This window comes from Kryptolebias marmoratus, linkage group LG21, assembly GCF_001649575.2.
Source record: "Kryptolebias marmoratus isolate JLee-2015 linkage group LG21, ASM164957v2, whole genome shotgun sequence".
Taxonomy (NCBI): Eukaryota; Metazoa; Chordata; class Actinopteri; order Cyprinodontiformes; family Rivulidae; genus Kryptolebias; species Kryptolebias marmoratus.
In genome coordinates this window covers 20,830,660-20,848,592 of record NC_051450.1, presented here as the reverse complement: position 1 = coordinate 20,848,592, position 17,933 = coordinate 20,830,660, and the positions used below count along the sequence as shown (strand labels likewise).

The 17,933-nt window shown below is 39.1% G+C and overlaps 3 protein-coding genes across 3 annotated transcripts; all 3 read left to right on the top strand.

The window, feature by feature from the left end:
- Positions 1–37: 37 nt before the first annotated feature.
- fen1 (flap structure-specific endonuclease 1) lies at positions 38–4,267 on the top strand. The gene is made up of 12 exons (XM_017429878.3): positions 38–176; positions 416–510; positions 1,306–1,408; positions 1,512–1,614; positions 1,695–1,758; positions 1,859–1,968; positions 2,316–2,452; positions 2,558–2,624; positions 2,704–2,835; positions 2,924–3,075; positions 3,837–3,951; positions 4,079–4,267. The coding sequence occupies exons 2-12, from the start codon at positions 429–431 to the stop codon at positions 4,154–4,156; spliced, it is 1,143 nt and encodes a 380-aa protein (XP_017285367.1). The 5' UTR covers positions 38–176; positions 416–428; the 3' UTR covers positions 4,157–4,267.
- A 215-nt stretch (positions 4,268–4,482) lies between these two features.
- LOC108244001 (sialoadhesin) lies at positions 4,483–8,617 on the top strand. Its single transcript, XM_017429826.3, has 7 exons — positions 4,483–4,917; positions 5,063–5,419; positions 6,016–6,327; positions 7,125–7,385; positions 7,467–7,554; positions 7,654–7,690; positions 7,887–8,617. The coding sequence occupies exons 1-7, from the start codon at positions 4,833–4,835 to the stop codon at positions 7,938–7,940; spliced, it is 1,194 nt and encodes a 397-aa protein (XP_017285315.2). The 5' UTR covers positions 4,483–4,832; the 3' UTR covers positions 7,941–8,617.
- Positions 8,618–10,128: 1,511 nt separating this feature from the next.
- LOC108244007 (sialic acid-binding Ig-like lectin 7) lies at positions 10,129–17,099 on the top strand. Its single transcript, XM_017429834.3, has 9 exons — positions 10,129–10,159; positions 10,747–10,821; positions 11,191–11,253; positions 11,814–12,191; positions 13,027–13,338; positions 13,415–13,675; positions 14,033–14,111; positions 15,676–15,715; positions 16,144–17,099. Exons 3-9 carry the CDS (start codon positions 11,211–11,213, stop codon positions 16,375–16,377), a joined length of 1,347 nt encoding a protein of 448 aa, XP_017285323.1. The 5' UTR covers positions 10,129–10,159; positions 10,747–10,821; positions 11,191–11,210; the 3' UTR covers positions 16,378–17,099.
- The last annotated feature ends 834 nt before the right edge of the window (positions 17,100–17,933 follow it).

Here is a 17,933-nt window from a genome sequence, read left to right as displayed (position 1 = left end):
CGTAATCGCACCGGAGCCATCGATGCGCGCGCCGCCAGTGGACGGCGGCGGATCGACGCGCTCGGCGGTTGTTACGTAACGCCTGCCGTTCGGTTTCCCGCGGAACGCGCTCGGATTCTCGCGCTACAGACGCCGAAACGGAGCGATTGACAACCAGCAGGACATATTTGCTTACCGTGAGTCCTTATAATTTATTTAAATCTGTCCAACCTGATAAGACTGCCGCTAACTGCTGTTTGCTAGCAGAGTTGCTAACAGTAACATCATCGGTGTTTTAGCGTTAGCATAACTAGCTAGCTTTAACGTTGTAAGCTACTCGCATGTAAACATTGTCTCCCAGGATGAAGGCAGCACTGTAACCCGTGTCGAGAAAAGGTGAAGGACACTGCATTCACGTTAATTTGTCATTTCTCAGATATTTTGACACGATGGGAATACACGGGCTGGCCAAGCTGATAGCTGATCACGCACCTGGAGCCATCAAAGAACAAGACTTCAAGAACTACTTTGGTAATTGTCACACTCCATTTTCACGTCCCACCAGAAGACCCGATTTGCTTAACTGGGTGTCCCGACATTTAAAGGCACGAAGGACATTAACGTCAGTGCATGTGTCTGCAGATGGCGGCCATTTTGAGGGACTAATTCATGTAAACACAGTCAGAAACGCTGCAACTTCCATATCAACTATTTATCCATCTTTATTAAATTTATATATTAGTTCACAAACAGGTATGTCCAGCCATATATTGTAACTACTTTACTCAGCTTCTTACAGACTTTAAGGCCAGGTTTGTGCAGAAATTTGAGTTTTGTGGCTGAAAAATGTGCCATGGATCATTTCATAATTGATGCACCAAGTAAAAGTAGTTTGTGATTGACTAATTATTATAATAAAACTAAAGGAATTGATACTAATACCCTGGCTCATTGGCTATAATATGTCCAGGCTGACCCACCCAGCAATAAAGTGTCAGTATAGCCTTAAGTTCGGTGCTAGTTTAATAGTTTTTGAACATATTTGAACTTAAAACATGTTTTTCTGATCAGTCATTTCTGTATTTGTAAGACATAGCCTGATGCATCTTTAGTCCTTCGATCCTGCAGGCATTTGCCAGCTGGTTCGTCCTCTCCAGCTGCTATCAGGCGGAAGGAAATATGTAGAAAATGAGTCAGCTTTCTACTCCTGCAGCTCAGATTGTTTACATGATTTAGGTCCCTCGAAATGGCGACCAGTATGTAACTTAGCAGGGTCTTTACTGTCTTGAAAAGTTCATTTTGTTTGCAAAATGGTTGTTTTTACAGGCAGGAAAATTGCCATAGACGCCTCCATGTGCATCTACCAGTTCCTGATTGCTGTGCGGCAGGACGGTAATGTCCTGCAGAACGAGGACGGAGAGACAACCAGGTACGGCGTGTCAACAGCAGTAACTGTCAATCAAACAGGCCATGTGTCTTGTGTTATTCTTGGAGCACAAAAGTGAACAGATTTGATCTTTTTTTCTTCACAGCCACCTGATGGGAATGTTCTACCGTACAATCCGTATGTTAGAGAACGGCATCAAGCCTGTGTACGTTTTTGACGGAAAGCCTCCACAGCTCAAGTCAGCAGAGGTCAGCATGAACCTGGACTTTATTTATTATAAGTTACAACCCCCTTTACACCATTTTCACTCATTAATTCTTGTTTTTAGCTTGAGAAGAGAGGAGAAAGGAGAGCTGAAGCTGAGAAGTTGCTCGCTCAAGCTCAGGAACTGGGTAAAGAAAAGACATCAGTGTTTTGATTTCTGTAAACTGATCTGGATCTGAGCTGATGAAACAAGGTTTTGGTATTTTATTTTTAATTTTTTTTAACCAGGCGAACAGGAGAACATTGACAAATTCTCCAAGCGGCTCGTTAAAGTCACCAAACATCACAACGACGAGTGCAAAAAGCTGCTGACACTGATGGGCGTTCCTTACATCGAGGTGCGGTGGACATTTGCTTCACTTTTCATTTTTTCTTTTATTGGTGCTTAGATCATGAGCTTCAACAACCCAGAAAGTCAAAACATTTATCGATTAAAACAAACAGGTTGTGTCCTAAGATGTGAAATATTTGTGAGGGAATCTTTAAGCTATTGTATATCATTTATTTTTTGCTTTCTCTGATTGATTTTATCCATTTAAATGAACCACAAATAGAGAAGTTAAAGAGAAGCATAAAAGACTTTAAGTTTCTATGTAAAAACAACATTTAGTCAAGCGGTGCTCAGTGTCCCCTTTCAGCTAAATAAATCCTAGATTGCGTAAAATGAGCAGATGTTTGTTTTTAGGCTCCGTGTGAAGCCGAGGCCAGCTGTGCCGCTCTGGTTAAAGAAGGGAAGGTGTTTGCCACGGCGACAGAGGACATGGACGGGCTGACCTTTGGGACAAATGTCCTCTTGAGACACCTCACCACCAGCGAAGCAAAGTACACACCGTTGTTTTCGCTCTCAGGCTGGTGGTTTGATGCACGTTCATGTTTGAGGACTGAAAAGGGCCGATCATGGATGCAAAACCTTTATTTTCGTTTCAGGAAGCTTCCTATTCAAGAGTTCCACTTCAGCCGGATCCTGCAGGACATCGGCCTGACCAGTGAGCAGGTAGTTTTCTGTTTCCCTGACTGAAACAAATCAAACACGCTGCATCGGGCACACGACTGATCTGCCGGCCCGTTTCCAGTTCATAGACCTCTGTATTCTGCTGGGTTGTGACTACTGCGGCACCATCAAGGGGATCGGCCCCAAGAGAGCTATCGACCTGATCCGACAGCACGGCTGCATCGAGGAGATCCTGGAAAACATTGACTCCAAGGTGTGTGAAAGTTCGCTCCGCTCCCCGTGCTGTGGCTAAGCCAGCTGCTGGACCCGGCTCTGTCTTGATTCTTTTTTTTTTTTTGCAGAAACACCCCGCTCCCGAGGACTGGCTCTACAAAGAAGCCAGGACGTTGTTTTCAAAGCCGGAGGTGGTGGACTGCTCCTCGGTGGAGCTGAAGTGGACCGAGCCGGACGAGGAGGGGCTGATCCAGTTCATGTGCAACGAGAAACAGTTCAGGTGAGAGGAATGTTCTGCATTTCAGTGTCTTCTGCCTTGATTTAGCTTGTGATGCTCTGTTAGCAAAAAATCTCATGAACCAGTCAGATTTTAACTCAATGAAACTGATTAACTTTAGGAGTCAACGTCATTCAAGATGGTTATCGTAGCTCAAACACAAAAATGGCTTCAACTCGGTCAGTTTTACAGATACCACCACACCAAGCTCAAATTTGGTGTGGTAGTAGCTGAGAGTCATCCTCAACACACACGGATGACTCTCAGCTACTACCACACCAAATTTGAGCTCAATATCAGTAAGATTGACTGATTTATGGCCATGTTTGTGTTGGCTAAGGTCAGCCATCTTGGATCAGGTTGAACCTGAAGTGAATCAACCGTAGATGTGCGCCCAACGATTACTTCCTGAAAGTTTTATTAAAAACGTTCATGAGATACTTCAGGAAATGAACACACAAAAAACATTATTGTTTGCTGGTAATTTGTACAAACACAATAAATTTAGAGTGTTTGTTGCTTAAAATGTCTCAAAAACCTGCAGATTTCTGCAAATTGGAGTCGTCAGAAGACAATGTTAGTTTAAAACTTCAACAGAAGACCTGCTGTAATAATCAGATCTGCTGTGAGCAGTTTGTACTTTTGGCCACTAGTCTGTGCTGTTGGTCATGTAGATCTTGTGTTTATGTTGGTGCAAAGATCCCCTGCAGTGAATTATTGTAGTTTTTAGTTTGTTCTGATCAGAACTCTGGGTGTGTTTGCAGCGAGGACAGGATCCGTAACGGCTGTAAGAAGATTGTGAAGAGCCGACAGGGCAGCACGCAGGGTCGACTCGACTCTTTCTTCACCGTCACCGGATCCCTGTCGTCCAAACGAAAGGTAGCCTGCGCCGCTTCACTGTTTCCATAAGAAACAGCATCTTATGTGTGAACCTGGGTGTAAATATCTGCATTTTTTCAACCAGTTTATTATATATTTGAGGCTGAACCTGATTCTGTTTCCTCAGGAACCGGAGGTTAAAGGATCGGCGAAGAAAAAACAGAAAACCGGAGCCGCGCCCGGGAAGTTCAGGAAGGGCAAATGAGACTAAACGTCGGACATCTTTGAAGCTATTATTGTTGTAGATATTACATAATAAATGAGGATTTTTGCAGCACAGAAAGGTTTTGTTGATAATTATTTCAGCTGAACATCTAACCCAACTAAGCTGTATTTTAATGTTTAAATGCTTGAAATAAAATGTTTTTTTGTAGAGAAAATGGTCTGTTAAGTTAATTTACAAAAGAAAACAGAAGTTTACTGGAGCTGGCAGTACATTATAAATGAGTTGAACGCTTTTATTTTGAAGGGTTTGCGTTGTCTATATGTTAGTCGTTCATGTTGGCATTTTACTGTGATTTTTCTGCCACAGTGTCCCGTTTTTATTAAATTAAATTAAATATGTGATTACAGGAGGTTTCTAGTACCGAACAATGATGCTAAAAGAGTTTAATTTATTTCCTATCTGCTAAGTTCATCTGTAAAAAAAGCAACTCTGCAGCTGTTCTTAATTTCTGCTTCTCACACTGATAAACTCAGGCTGTACATGTTAACTTCCTGATTTTACTGAGAAAAGCTGAAGTTGTTTGGTCGTTTAGACCACAACGAGCAAAAGATGCCCTTAAAAGTCGACATCCTCTTTGAGAGAATCAGGAAGGATGATGATGTTTGTTGGTTTTTAAACAGAGGCTGCTTGTTGGATTTTCAGTTGTCGGGCTGAAATGTTTCCAGTCAGAAAGATGTTGGCAGCTCTGTGTGTGAACGTGCTGACAGCCAACATGTTCCTGAGTGTCTTCTGTCCTCCAGGTGAGCTGCAACACATTACATGTTGAACAAGTTTATTAGGCTCCACATGTTAACGCTGCAGCTGCACTCAACTTTGTGCTGCAGGAGTTTTCTCCTCAAGATGATTTTGTTACACATTTTGTTCATCAATAATCTGATTTTACAGGAGTTTTGGCTGAAACTTGTAAAAGTGATGTGTCCCTTACTACACCACAGAAGATGGAAGCTCTGAGTGGAACCTGTTTGCTGATCCCATGTAGCTTCAAACCTGATCAATTTGACAGCAATAGAGAGGTCTCTGCAGTTTGGATTAAAGGAGAAGTTGGTTTGAAAAATATTTACGACATCAGTAATGCGGTTAAGACTTTTACAGTAAACATAACAGGAAACCTGACAGAGAGAGACTGCACCTCTGAGTTTTCTGGTCTAAAGTCGGATCATTCAGGTGATTATTTCTTCAGAATACAGAACTTGTCGTTCAAGACAACAGCTCGTTGTGATCCTCTTCACCTGACAGTTAAAGGTAAGATTTTGTTTTACTTAAACATTATTATTAACAATAAAGTAAAAATGTGTACAGCTTCACGAACAACACAGTTGCACTAAATGATGACACAAGTCAGCCTTTTTCAGACGTGTGTGTGTTTGTGTATCATTTTCTACAGTCCAGTGTTGGTTCTACAAACCACAGATTGTGTGAAAAAAGCAGAAGTCCTAAAAGCAGAAGTCCTGAGTTCAGTCAGAAAACTCCTGTGTAAATGTTTAAACATGGTTATTAGAGTTTGGGCTCATCCCTCCATGATGGGGTTGTGTGACGTGTCATGGAGTGATGGGAGTCCTGGATCTCAGCAGCACTGGTTTGCAGAATGAGGCAAACAGACTCGCCCCATTTATGGTCCTTTTTACTCATTTAGAGCAAAAACCTGACAGAAATGTGAGCCTGTATATAAATCTTTGTTAACTATTCCTGATCATCAGAACAATGCACAACTTGTTTTGTTCTTTTTAATAAAATGAATCAAGTGGTCTGTTCTAGGTGTTTCTAATGTTCTAACATCTATTATTACTGTGAAATTCTAACCCTACTGTTTGATTATTTCCTCTGATGTGAAACTCCAGGTTCTCCTCAGAGTCCAACAATTGAAATCGCGGGTGATCTGAAGGATCTGAAGGAGAAGGAGTCTGTCTCTATAACCTGCTCAGCTTGGACTCCCTGTCCACACTCACCTCCTGAACTCACCTGGAATCTCCAACAAGACTCTCAGAAAACAGAGAAGAACCCAGATGGAACCTTTACAACTAAAATCCAGGAGAACATCACTCTGTCAGACACACATGATGGATCCAACATCAGCTGTTCTGTCAGATATCCTGTGGATGGAGGGAAACGTAACGAGACAGCAGAAACAAATCTGCCTCTCAGTGTTTCCTGTAAGTGATCCTGTCGGCTCGTCATGGTTCAGCTGCTTCTAATAATAATAATACATTTTATTTATATGCACCTTTCTCAACACTGAAGGGACACTATAAAATACACAGTATGAATTAGCAAAATACAATAATAAAATAGTAAAAAAACACTTGAATTAAAAACTGAGTAGAAGGCATCAAATAGAATAAGCAGTTTTAAAGAAATGTGTTTTGAGTTTTGATTTAAAACAGGAGAGTGAATCAACTTTCCAGAGACTAGGAGCCGTGTGGCTCTATAACCCTGAGACGGGCAGAAAGGACAGACAGGTGGATGGAGGAAGAGGAATGAAGAGAACGGGAGGGAATGTGAACACGAAGAAGGTCAGACAGATACGGAGGCGTTGGGTGTCGTCAGCATAACTGTGAAAATGAACATCAGATTTATGGAATTATTGCCAAGGGAAAGGATATAGATGATAAAGAGAAAGGACCCTAGGACAGAGCCCTGGGGGACACCTGAAGGGACAGTGTAAGGGATGGATTTATTCATTTAGAGAAGCTGAGTTGAACAAACTGAGTGTTGCTTACGAGGTAGGAAGTAAACCAGTCTAATGTAGTTAGAGATCTGCCAATGGAAGATGGGCTTTTGAGGAGGGTGGTGTGACAGACACTATCAAACGCTGCACTCAGTCAAGGAGGATGAGGATGGTGAGAAGTCCAGAATCTGCTGCTATGAGGAGGTCATTTGTGATTTTCGTGAGACATGTTTCAGTGCTCTCACTGGTGAATAAAGTTAATGTGTGTCCTGTTTTCCTCAGATGCTCCTAAAGACACCTCAGCATCCATCAGTCCATCAGGTTTGGTGTCAGCAGGTAGCTGGGTGGAGCTGAGCTGCTCCAGCAGAGCCAAGCCTCCCGTCAGAACCTTTACCTGGTTCTGGATCACCAAACATGGAACATTTCCTGTTTCTAAGAGGCAGGTTTATGGCTTCAACTTCACTGAGGGAGGAGAGTTTTACTGTGTGGCTGCAAATGATCTGGGTAATCAGAGATCACCAGTGATCTTTCTTGGTGTTGAAGGTAAATTGTTCCCTTTTATTCACCTTTTTTTCCTAAAGTTTTGTGTATTTTTAAAACCATAACTCAAAACTGTTGTTCCAGATAATCACAGGTCTGGGGTCAGTCTTTATGTTACGTTGAAGATCCTGGGAATTGTAACGCTCTGCAGTTCAGTCATCATCTTTGAGTGGTGAGACACTTTTCTATGTGCTGATACTCTTCAACGATCTCTGGTACATGTTGGTGTTTAATGTATGTTAATATTCATCAATATAATCTCTTCTTTCAGCTGGTTTAGATCAAGATCCTCCAACAAACCAAAGGAGGTAAGCTACTGGAACTTATTGTTTTGGTTTCAAAATCACACAGCTTATTTATGAAGGTGCTTACAGGGTACATTATGGGATATTAACAGGGTACTTAAGGGGCATATACTAGGGTAATTACAGAGTATATACAGAGGTACATATAAGATACTTACTAAGAAGTAAAACTTGTTTATTTGTTGTTTCATGTCCTCAGGACTCAGATCAACCAGATTATGTCAACAGAGTGATCGAGGTTCAAGCATCTTGAGACAAAAGAAGACGAGGAAGTCCTCTGTCAGAGAGAGGATTTCTGTTTTCTGCCTGTTCTTGTGGTTTTTGTGTCGCAAAATGTAAAGCTTTTAAAAATACATTAAAATAGTTTCAGAGGACATTTAAACGCAACATCACTGCTGATAAACATGAAGAAAATGTGTAATAAAAACAAATAATCATATAATTCTCTCAGTGAGTTAAATCAGTGTTGCAAAAATGTGCTTTCTTTGTAAAAACATGTTTTTATTCATTTAGTGTTCAGTCTGTAATTATGCATTTAAATCTGTTTCAGTTCAGATAAAAAGAAAGATGATGATAATTGTAATAAAAAGACTTGTAAATATTAAGACATTAATGCAAAGCACTTCTGTAAATTCGGTAAAAGAATCAAAATATTGATTTGTGATTTTGTTTTATACATTTTTTAAGCTTGTTAACTTTACATTCCCCACATGCAGTTTCTGTTACAACAAAAACCCCAAACTTTACTGTATTTTCCTGTTTTATTTACATGTTTTTATTGTGCAGAGTTTGTGCTTTCAGGCTACATTTAACAAGAGTATTTCTCTACGGGCTCATCTGCTGAGTGATGGTGCATTCAATGACACGTGGGAAATCCAAACTTCAAGCTTCCAACAATAAACTTTTACAAAATCCAACAAGAAGTCATTTTTATTAATTGGGATATAAATAATTCCACAAAGCCCTGGTAGAGAGCTGTTAGTTTGTTAAGTTGGGTGAACAGTTGGTGATGTTGTAACCAGAAATGTCTGAGTGGAGAGAATATTTCTCCACCCTTCGTATGTGGGGTGGAGTAATCGCTGTGACACAATATAGAGCATCAGAGCTGCAGCAGAGACTCCAGGAAAATGTCACATCTGCTGCCGGACAATAAACACACCTTAGGACCGCTGCGGCACCTTGATTCTTCTCTTTCTGAGCCATTCTGTTGTAGATTAGCTGCTGTGTTTGGGATCATTGTTTTTCTCATGTATCCCTTCAAAACAAGTCATACTTGTTCAGTCTTTCTAATTGTCCTGTCATGACCTTTGACCTTTAACCTAATAGCTAAGGCCTGTAGAGTCTGAAATGGAGCTCATTCCTTTGAGAGTTGCACAGTCTGACCTTCTGGGTGATCGGCAGCTACTGTTAATAATCTTTCTCTCTGTAGGATAATGGACTCCAGATAGTTTGACCTTTGACCCTGTTTCCTACAGGTATTTAGCTGCTACTTACAAGGTACAGGATACCTACTGTGAATGTACCAGGTATGCACATTATACATAGCAAGTAAACACTGGATACTAACAAGGTACATACCTAGTAGTTACTGGGTACTTACAGGATATATACCTAATACTTCCAGTGTATGTACTGGGCACATACTTGGTGCTGATAAGGTGTGTATCTATTAATTACAGGGTACCTAATGGGTAAATACTTGTTTTTTACCCAGTACGTACCTGTTACTTACACAAAGTACATACTGGATAGTTACAGGACATACTCCTAAGAGTTACTGTGTATGTAATGGGTACTTACAGGGTATGTACTTGCTAGATTTACTAAACCTTTCTAAGTATGTACAAGGTACTTCCATGGTGAGTACATAAGACTTAATTGGTACATCCTAGGTACTTATTGGGTATGTACTGGGTACAAATTTAGTTCTTACCAGGTTTGTAGGTATTACTTACAGGAAACCTAAAGGGTACAAACTGGGCATGTACCGGGTGAGTACTTTGTTATGTACCTTGTTACTTACACGGTACATACACGATACATACCAAGTATGTACTGGGTAATTGTAGGGTATATTTTTACGTTCTTGGTTCTTACAGTCTACATAGATGTTAATTACAGGTTATGTACTGGATACTTATGAGTATGTACTGGATGTATGTGTTTGTATTACCTGGTATGTACCTGTAACTTACAGGGTAAGTATCCAGGAAGTACTGGGCTGTATTATACACTTCTACCAGTTTTTTATTGGTTTATTTATGTCTTCTGTGAGCCTGAACTTGTTTTCAGTATCTGATGTTGGGAGATAAAGTGGACTTAAGTGAGTTCAGTTAAAGGATGTGATGAAACATCCTGTTGAACTTTTATTACTTCACTTTGAACAACATGAATGTTTTCTGTTGCTTCAATAACAGCAACTCATTCTGATAACATCACATTAAAACGCCAGAGTCAGAAAAGCAACATAAGGTAAGCTAAGTTCGTATAAAAACACATAAATATATATATTCAGTATATTTTATTAAATATTACTTTAATTCTTCTTAGATTTATCAACAAATCTGGGACCAGATCCAGATCACGGTCCACCATTTTCGACCCCGATTCTAAATGCACCACTTTACAAATGTTTTTTTATTTTATTTTTTTAAGGGACAAAAAGAAATGTCCATTTTTATTCTGGTATGCTTCTTACTGATCAAGATTTGTATCAAGTACACACATAAGTACACAATATTTGTGTAACTAAGTCCAAACACTGATGTAAATATATATATATATATATATTTATTGTTTTTGATAAAAATCTCTCTAATTTAGGTTTTGAATGACTCAAACTGGAAAGTTTCTCTGTAGGTTGGCTTTAACTTTTTCTAAGAAGTGACATAATATTCAAACAGAATACAAACAGGAATTAAAAGCTTTTTTTTCAGAAGTATTTTAGTCACTGGCTGTCATGTGACGTCTTTCAGCTTCGCAACCAAGTAGAATAAATTTGGTGAACTTTATTTAAAACAAACATCCTCTTTCTTTTCTCGTCTTTCGATTCTCTGCAGCGAGCAGACAAGGATCTTTTTGGAAGCTAAAATTTCGAAAAAACCCAACGTAAAACTTCTTGTGCTCCGTTTTTGGTAAGAAAACTCGTTTAGAGCTTCGTTGACTCATACTTCCTTTTTGTTCTTGTGTGCATTTTCTTGGTTTTTGTTACCATTTCTTTTACTTTTTCTGGTGTAATCACCAACTGAAAATCCTAAAATGGTTTTTGGGTTAGGGGTTTGGGGTAAAATATAGAAAAATACAAACTTGTGTGTGTGTTTGTGTGTGTGACTAATCATTGCATAAGATCGTTGCATTTGCCGACTTTTCAGTTTTACTTCAGCTGCCAAAAGAGAAACTCTGTTGACACCATTTTAGTTCCTATTAATCCAAGGTTTTTATCTTTCTTTAATATCTGCTTAATCAAATCCTAAACAGTTAAAACTGCTGTTTTTGTTCTGCAGGTGACAGTTTCTCTCTCATTATGGTGACAGTCTGTTTGTTCCTCACCTTCCTCTTCGTCTCAGGTGAGCGAACGAAACAAAATCTACACAATACTTTTCTCATATCAACGATTAATGTGTTCTTGGGGTAAAAACGCCCAGAGAAGAACCATTTGGGATCAAAAAGTCCAAGAATTTTGACGTGTCGGTGCTTGTTTACCCTCAGATTTGTTTAGTAAAGTGCTTTGTTTACATTGAGTGCGTACCTGCATTTCAGAATTTCATATCAATATATGTGGAAAACTCTTAGAGTAAAGTCCTTCAATCTGCTCCCTTTGAAAGAGTTCAGGATAACCGTTTTATGTTTGATTTTATAGTTTATTAGTGCCTTTAATCTTTAATATGTCAATAGTTACAGTTATTTTTTACTGTTTAGCTCTATTTTATTGCAGTTTTTACTGTCAGTAATACTGGTTTCAGTATTTTCATTGTTCCTATTTTACAGATTGTTTTATTCTGTTGTTGTTTTACTTTATGGTGTCTCTTTTTTGTACTTGCATTAAAGTATAATTATTGTCACCACATGCAGTTAAAATAAATAAAATCAGATCAGTGTTTTTCTAACCCTGTCTCTAAATTTCCAGGTGCGTTGGATGCTTGTTTCAACCCTGCAAAACTCTCCATCACACCTCAGAAACCTCTGGAAGCGCTGAGTGGATCCTGTTTATTGATCCCGTGTAAATTTAGTCCTGAAGAAAAGGTTGATTTCACCGGAAACATCTTTGGAGTTTGGATCAAAAATGATCCCAAGTTTAGTCAAAACCCAGATAATGTGATTTACAACCTCAGTAGATCAAAGGGAAACTATCCGATGAAAATTATTGGAGATCTGAATCAGAAAAACTGCACCACAATGTTTTTTAATTTAACTCAAAAGTACAATGACGATTACTACTTCAGAGTTGAGAATGAAAAGTTCACGGCAACAGCTTCATGTGATCCTGTTAACATTAAAGTCAAAGGTAAGATACAGTTTTATCATTTTTATAAGTTTGTTAAGTTTACCAGAACATCAGTTAATTATTATTTCATATTTTACATGATTAGATTTTAATTTAGGATGTCTACAGTTCGAGCATTCCTTGACCGAATGCATATCATGCCAGTGTTTATGTTGAGTTTTAGTTGTTTTATCAAACTTAAAAACAACATTATGCGACTCCATGTGATATCATGTGATGCCAGGCTCAGAAGTACATGTTCTGGATGACTCTCAGCTACTACCACACCAGATTTGAGCTCAATATAAGTAAAATTTACTGAGTTATAGCCATTTTGGTGCTGTGGCAGCCATCTTGGATCTGACTGACTCCAGAAGTTAATTCGTTGTCGATGTAAACCCAACGATTACTCTCTGAAAGCTTCATTAAAAACTGTTCAGTGGTTCATGAGATATTTTGCTAACAGATGAACAAAGACAAAGACATGAGTAAGAACATTATTGCTCCAGATTCACGTCAGCGGCGGGTGATAAAAAGGTCATAATACGTAGATTTTAAGACAGGTTTTATCTTCTAATCTCAAAAACAAATTTAAGTAAAGGGGCTCGCAGATCGTCAAGTTCTGATCGTGTTTCTTGGTGTCAAATTCTTGATTTTTTTGATTTTTAAAAGTTATAAAAACGGTCCATGAAGACAGACATTTACACAACAACGTTCAGCTGTTCTGAGAACAGAAACAACTAATTCATCTCTCACATTAAAAAGAATGCATGTTTTTTGTAGTTTTAAAAATAAGATGATAACTGAAGGCGTAAAACTTGTTTTACACTAAAATGTGTTTGATGTGAAACCCCAGATTCTGCTTGGAGTCCCAGCATTAAGATCTCAGGTGGTCTGAAGGATCTGAAGGAGAAGGAGTCTGTCTCTATAACCTGCTCAGCTTGGACTCCCTGTCCACACTCACCTCCTGAACTCACCTGGAATCTCCAACAAGACTCTCAGAAAACAGAGAAGAACCCAGATGGAACCTTTACAACTAAAATCCAGGAGACCATCACTCTGTCAGACACACATGATGGATCCAACATCAGCTGTTCTGTCAGATATCCTGTGGATGGAGGGAAACGTAACGAGACAGCAGAAACAAATCTGCCTCTCAGTGTTTCCTGTAAGTGATCCTGTCGGCTCGTCATGGTTCAGCTGCTTCTGATGAATAAAGTTAATGTGTGTCCTGTTTTCCTCAGATGCTCCTAAAGACACCTCAGCATCCATCAGTCCATCAGGTTTGGTGTCACCAGGTAGCTGGGTGGAGCTGAGCTGCTCCAGCAGAGCCAAGCCTCCCGTCAGAACCTTCACCTGGTTCAGGATCTGTAAAGACGGACCTGTTAAAGTTTCTGAGGGGCAGGTTTATGGCTTCAACTTCACTGAGGGAGGAGAGTTTTACTGTGTGGCCACAAATGATCTGGGTTCTCGGAAATCATCAGTGATCCATCTTGGTATAAAAGGTATTTATCTTTTAAAGGTGAACTCTCAGCACTTGTTGTGATTTTCTTTCACTGAAGTAAAGTTTAAAATGTTACAGCTGACTTACCCACAGCTTTTACAGAGAAATCACATGTTTGCATGTGGGAAAACTTCCTCTCTGGCTTTATGACACTTTCAACTCGTTCACGTGATCTCATGTGAAAAATATGGTAAATTAATGTGGTTCTCTGTAAGAGAAAGTCGTATATATTTCATTATTTTTTTCTAAATGAACCCCAAACAACACGCTGAATTCTATTGCACCGTGTTAATGTACTCCATACACCATACCAGCATGTTATTAGACTTTACCTTCACTGGTTTTGTTTCTCTAACAGAACAGTCTTTATTTTGGGTGCCTGTTTTTGGCGGCATCACTGGACTCGTCATACTCGCAGCTGTGGTTTTTGTCATTTGGTGAGCATTAAAAACCCACTCTGCTCTGTGTTTTGTGTGTAAGATGAGTTTCTCACAGTGGCTTTCTGTTTCCTGTTTGATCAACTGTTAGAATTTTTATTTTTTTGCAAACTATTTGAGCATTTTTCACATTTCTTGTAGCTAAAAAATCAAATATAGTTTTGTGGTGTTCTGCAGTCTTCTGTGCTGTGAGATCAAGGCGGCTCATTTATTTCCATCATATAATAAAATTAAACTTTGATACAAATATAGGCGTGGATAAAAAGCCGACCCTCTTCCAGCTCTGGGGTTTTATCGGGACGTAAGTGAACAAAAGCTCTCAACAGATTCCACCATGTTGTTATTTATTATACAAAAACAAAGAGTTAAATGTTGTAGAACCTCCTATAGCAGCAGGAACCCTCAGTGGTTTCCTGTTTGTCTCTCTGATGGTTGTGGAGGAGTTGTGGTCCACTCTTCTTTCCAGCGTTGCTTCAGCTCTCTGAGGTTCTGGTTCTGGACCGTTCTGTTGTAGATTAGCTGCTGTGTTTGGGATCATTGTCCTGTTTGTCACATCTGACTCCAGAATCAGCCCAAACCATCAGCCCTCCACCACCGTGCTGACAGCTGCAGTGCATTCTGGGTAAACATCTGTCCTCTGCTCTGGTTCTGGTCCAGAAGTCTTCTGGTTCCTTCAAGTCGAGCTGCTATGTTGTCTTTTTTCTCCTGCATCCCTTCCAAACAAGTCATACTTGTTCAGTCTTTCTAATTGTCCCGTTGTGACCTTTGACCTTTAACCTGCTAGCCAAGGCCTGTAGAGTCTGAGATGGAGCTCATTCCTTTGAGAGTTGCACTGTCTGACCTTTGGGGTGAGTTTGCTGGGAGGTCCACTCCTGGGAAGACAGCAGCTGTCTTAAATGTTTCCCACGTGTTAATAGTCTTTCTCTCTGTAGAACGAAGGACTCCAGATAGTTTGGAAATGACCTTTGACCCTTCTCAGGTTGATGTGCAGCAGCAGCTGCTTCTCTGAGGTCATTGCTGATGTCTTTCTACCTTGGCGTTGTGTTAACACACCTGTATGAGGTGATCCCACTGATGAAGATCAGTCAAGGACGCAGTGATGCTGCAGAACCTGATGTTCAACTTTAGCTTCATTTAATAAATAATGACGTGATGGAATCTGCTGTGGGTTTTTGTGTTTTTATACATTTTCAGGATTTCTCAGAATCTGGTAAAGATCAGATTCTTATTTTATGTCCTGATACGTAAAACAGGACATAGGAACTTCCTCTTTCTCATGTCGGTATTTAAAGAACTGTCATCTTTTGTTCAGCAAACTTAAAAAAGAAGACAACATTTTAGCTACACTTCCTGAAAGTCAGTGCTGCAACAAACTCAGGATTTTAACTTTTATATGTTTATATGCACACACATTTATCTGCAATGCTCCTTCCTGCACAGCTGGACTCATGTTGCATTAAGTTTTAAAGAGATAATCACCTAATTGTTATCTTTCTAGTCTTGTTGATGTAATTAGCTTCAAAAAGCTGAACTTACCTCTCTGTTTTTTCTTTTTTTTCATGAGGCGGATGAAGTCAAAACCTCCAACTGTACATCAGACCCAGGTAAGAAATCAGACTCCAATAAACAAAATACTACCACATAATACAGCCTGGTGCTTACTGGATATTTGCTACATACTTGTCGCACACAAGGTACCGTATCTGGTACTTACAGGGTAAGTATCCAGGAAGTACTGGGCTGTATTATAAACTTCTACCAGTTTTTTATTGATTTATTTGTCTTCTGTGAGCCTGAACTAGTTTTCAGTATCTGATGTTGGGAGATAAAGTGGACTTAAGTGAGCTGAGTTAAAGGATGTGATGAAACATCCTGTTGAACTTTTATTACTTCACTTTGAACAACATGAATGTTTTCTGTTGCTTCAATAACAGCAACTCATTCTGATAACATCACATTAAAACACCAGAGTCAGAAAAGCAACATAAGGTAAGCTAAGTTCACAAGTTTGTTTTCTATCTTTTCTTTTCAGCATCAGGCTCCTCGTGAACCTGCGAGCATGGCCGAAACTTCAGACATCCATTATGGAGAGATCGACTTCTCCAAAGTAAGACCTTCTCTGGAAACGGTGCACGACGACGACGGCGGCACAGAGCTGCAGAACGTCGTGTATTCACATGTGAGGATTAAAAACAACCTGACAGAGACTGATGACCACATCTACACTCAAGTGAAGAAGAAACGAGTCCCTGCATGTTCCTCATAACGAACACATTTTACACATCTATCCCTGGAGGTCATTTAGCTTTTATCTTATTAACCTGTTCAGGATGGGAAACACAAATTTCTGTTTGCAGTGCGGTGATCCCACACATATAAAACAGTAATTCATGAGTAAATTATGCTTTCCCATTACGTTGTACAGTTTGGTTCCACGTGGCGTATCTCCTGCTGCAGATCTGACACTTTTAAGGTGAAGATGTGGTAGTAGCTGAGGGTCATTCTCAATGCATACTCTGAGCGTCACATCATGCATTAGCTTATATGCTATTTTACTTACAATGACCACTAGAAAGTGTCTTTACTGAGTCATTTTTACACAAATCTCATTTATTTCTCAGTATTTTTTAGATCATAATATTCATTATTTGTTTTGTGTCCTCTCTGCTGAACCTTTTAATGCCTTTATAAGACAGAGATGTTGTTGTTCACATCCTCCAGAGGTGATTCTCCTTTAACTCTAAGTTCACATTATTTCTATTTGACCTTTGAACCTGAGCTGGAAACACACAGGAATGGCAGAAGTATCAGAGTATCTGTCACTGAATCACACAATGAAGTTCGTGAACTTCTGCAGTTCAACTACTGCATGTTTTTATGCTTTTAGTTTCTTCACCACTTCTGTTTTTAAATACCAACAATCAATTGTACATTTATTTTTGTTTTTGCCGTTTTTCTTGTTTCTAATAAAAACTCTGGTCTGTAACAGAAATATATTGACTCCTTACTCATAATTTTAAATAAATGTATTTAAAAGCTTTACTATTTAAGACACAAAATAATTACTTCATTTTCTTTTCTGTTTCCCAAGATTAAATTAGAAATTTCTTAAAAAAATAAGAACAGGGTTGAGCTGAAGTTAAAAGGTGATGTCATATCTTTGGTCAAAAGTAAAAATGAAGTAAAGTTTTATTTTTGAGCTGTTTATTTGGTCACAATAGATGATAATCATCTGCTTATTTAGCTCCACAAAGACCTTAAAGCTGATCCAGCTGAGCTAAATTTGTATTGTGTTGTAAAGAAACATCATTTCTGCAGAACTGAGCTCATATTTAACCTTTTCAACCTCCAATAAAAACATCTAATGTTGGACAAAAAGACACATTTTCAATCTAAGTATAAAGACGAGTCTGAAATCATCACTTTGTTTATTGCAGTGAGAGCAAGTCTTACAGGTGCAAAATAAAAATTAACCTCATTTTCATATAAATTAAAAGGAGAAATTAGGCTTCATTCATTTTATGCCTTCTCTGTGGAAAGTTCTTCTCCCTATTTTTAAAATATTTGTTTTTTTAATCCAAAAACTGCATTTTTAAGGCAGACAGCCTCTCTGTTTCAGTGCGTTAGCCTGACAAGGGCTGCAGCATTTTCATACGTCACCATGCTGAACAAAGGCCAACTTTAAAATGTAAAAACTTCCGTATGACCTCTGAAGTCGTAAGTTTTGATCACCTGAACTGATCAGATCATATTCAGCTGTTCAGGCGACAACAGCTGGACTTCCTCAAATGTTTGAAATGCAGCTTTAACCTTTCAGCCTCA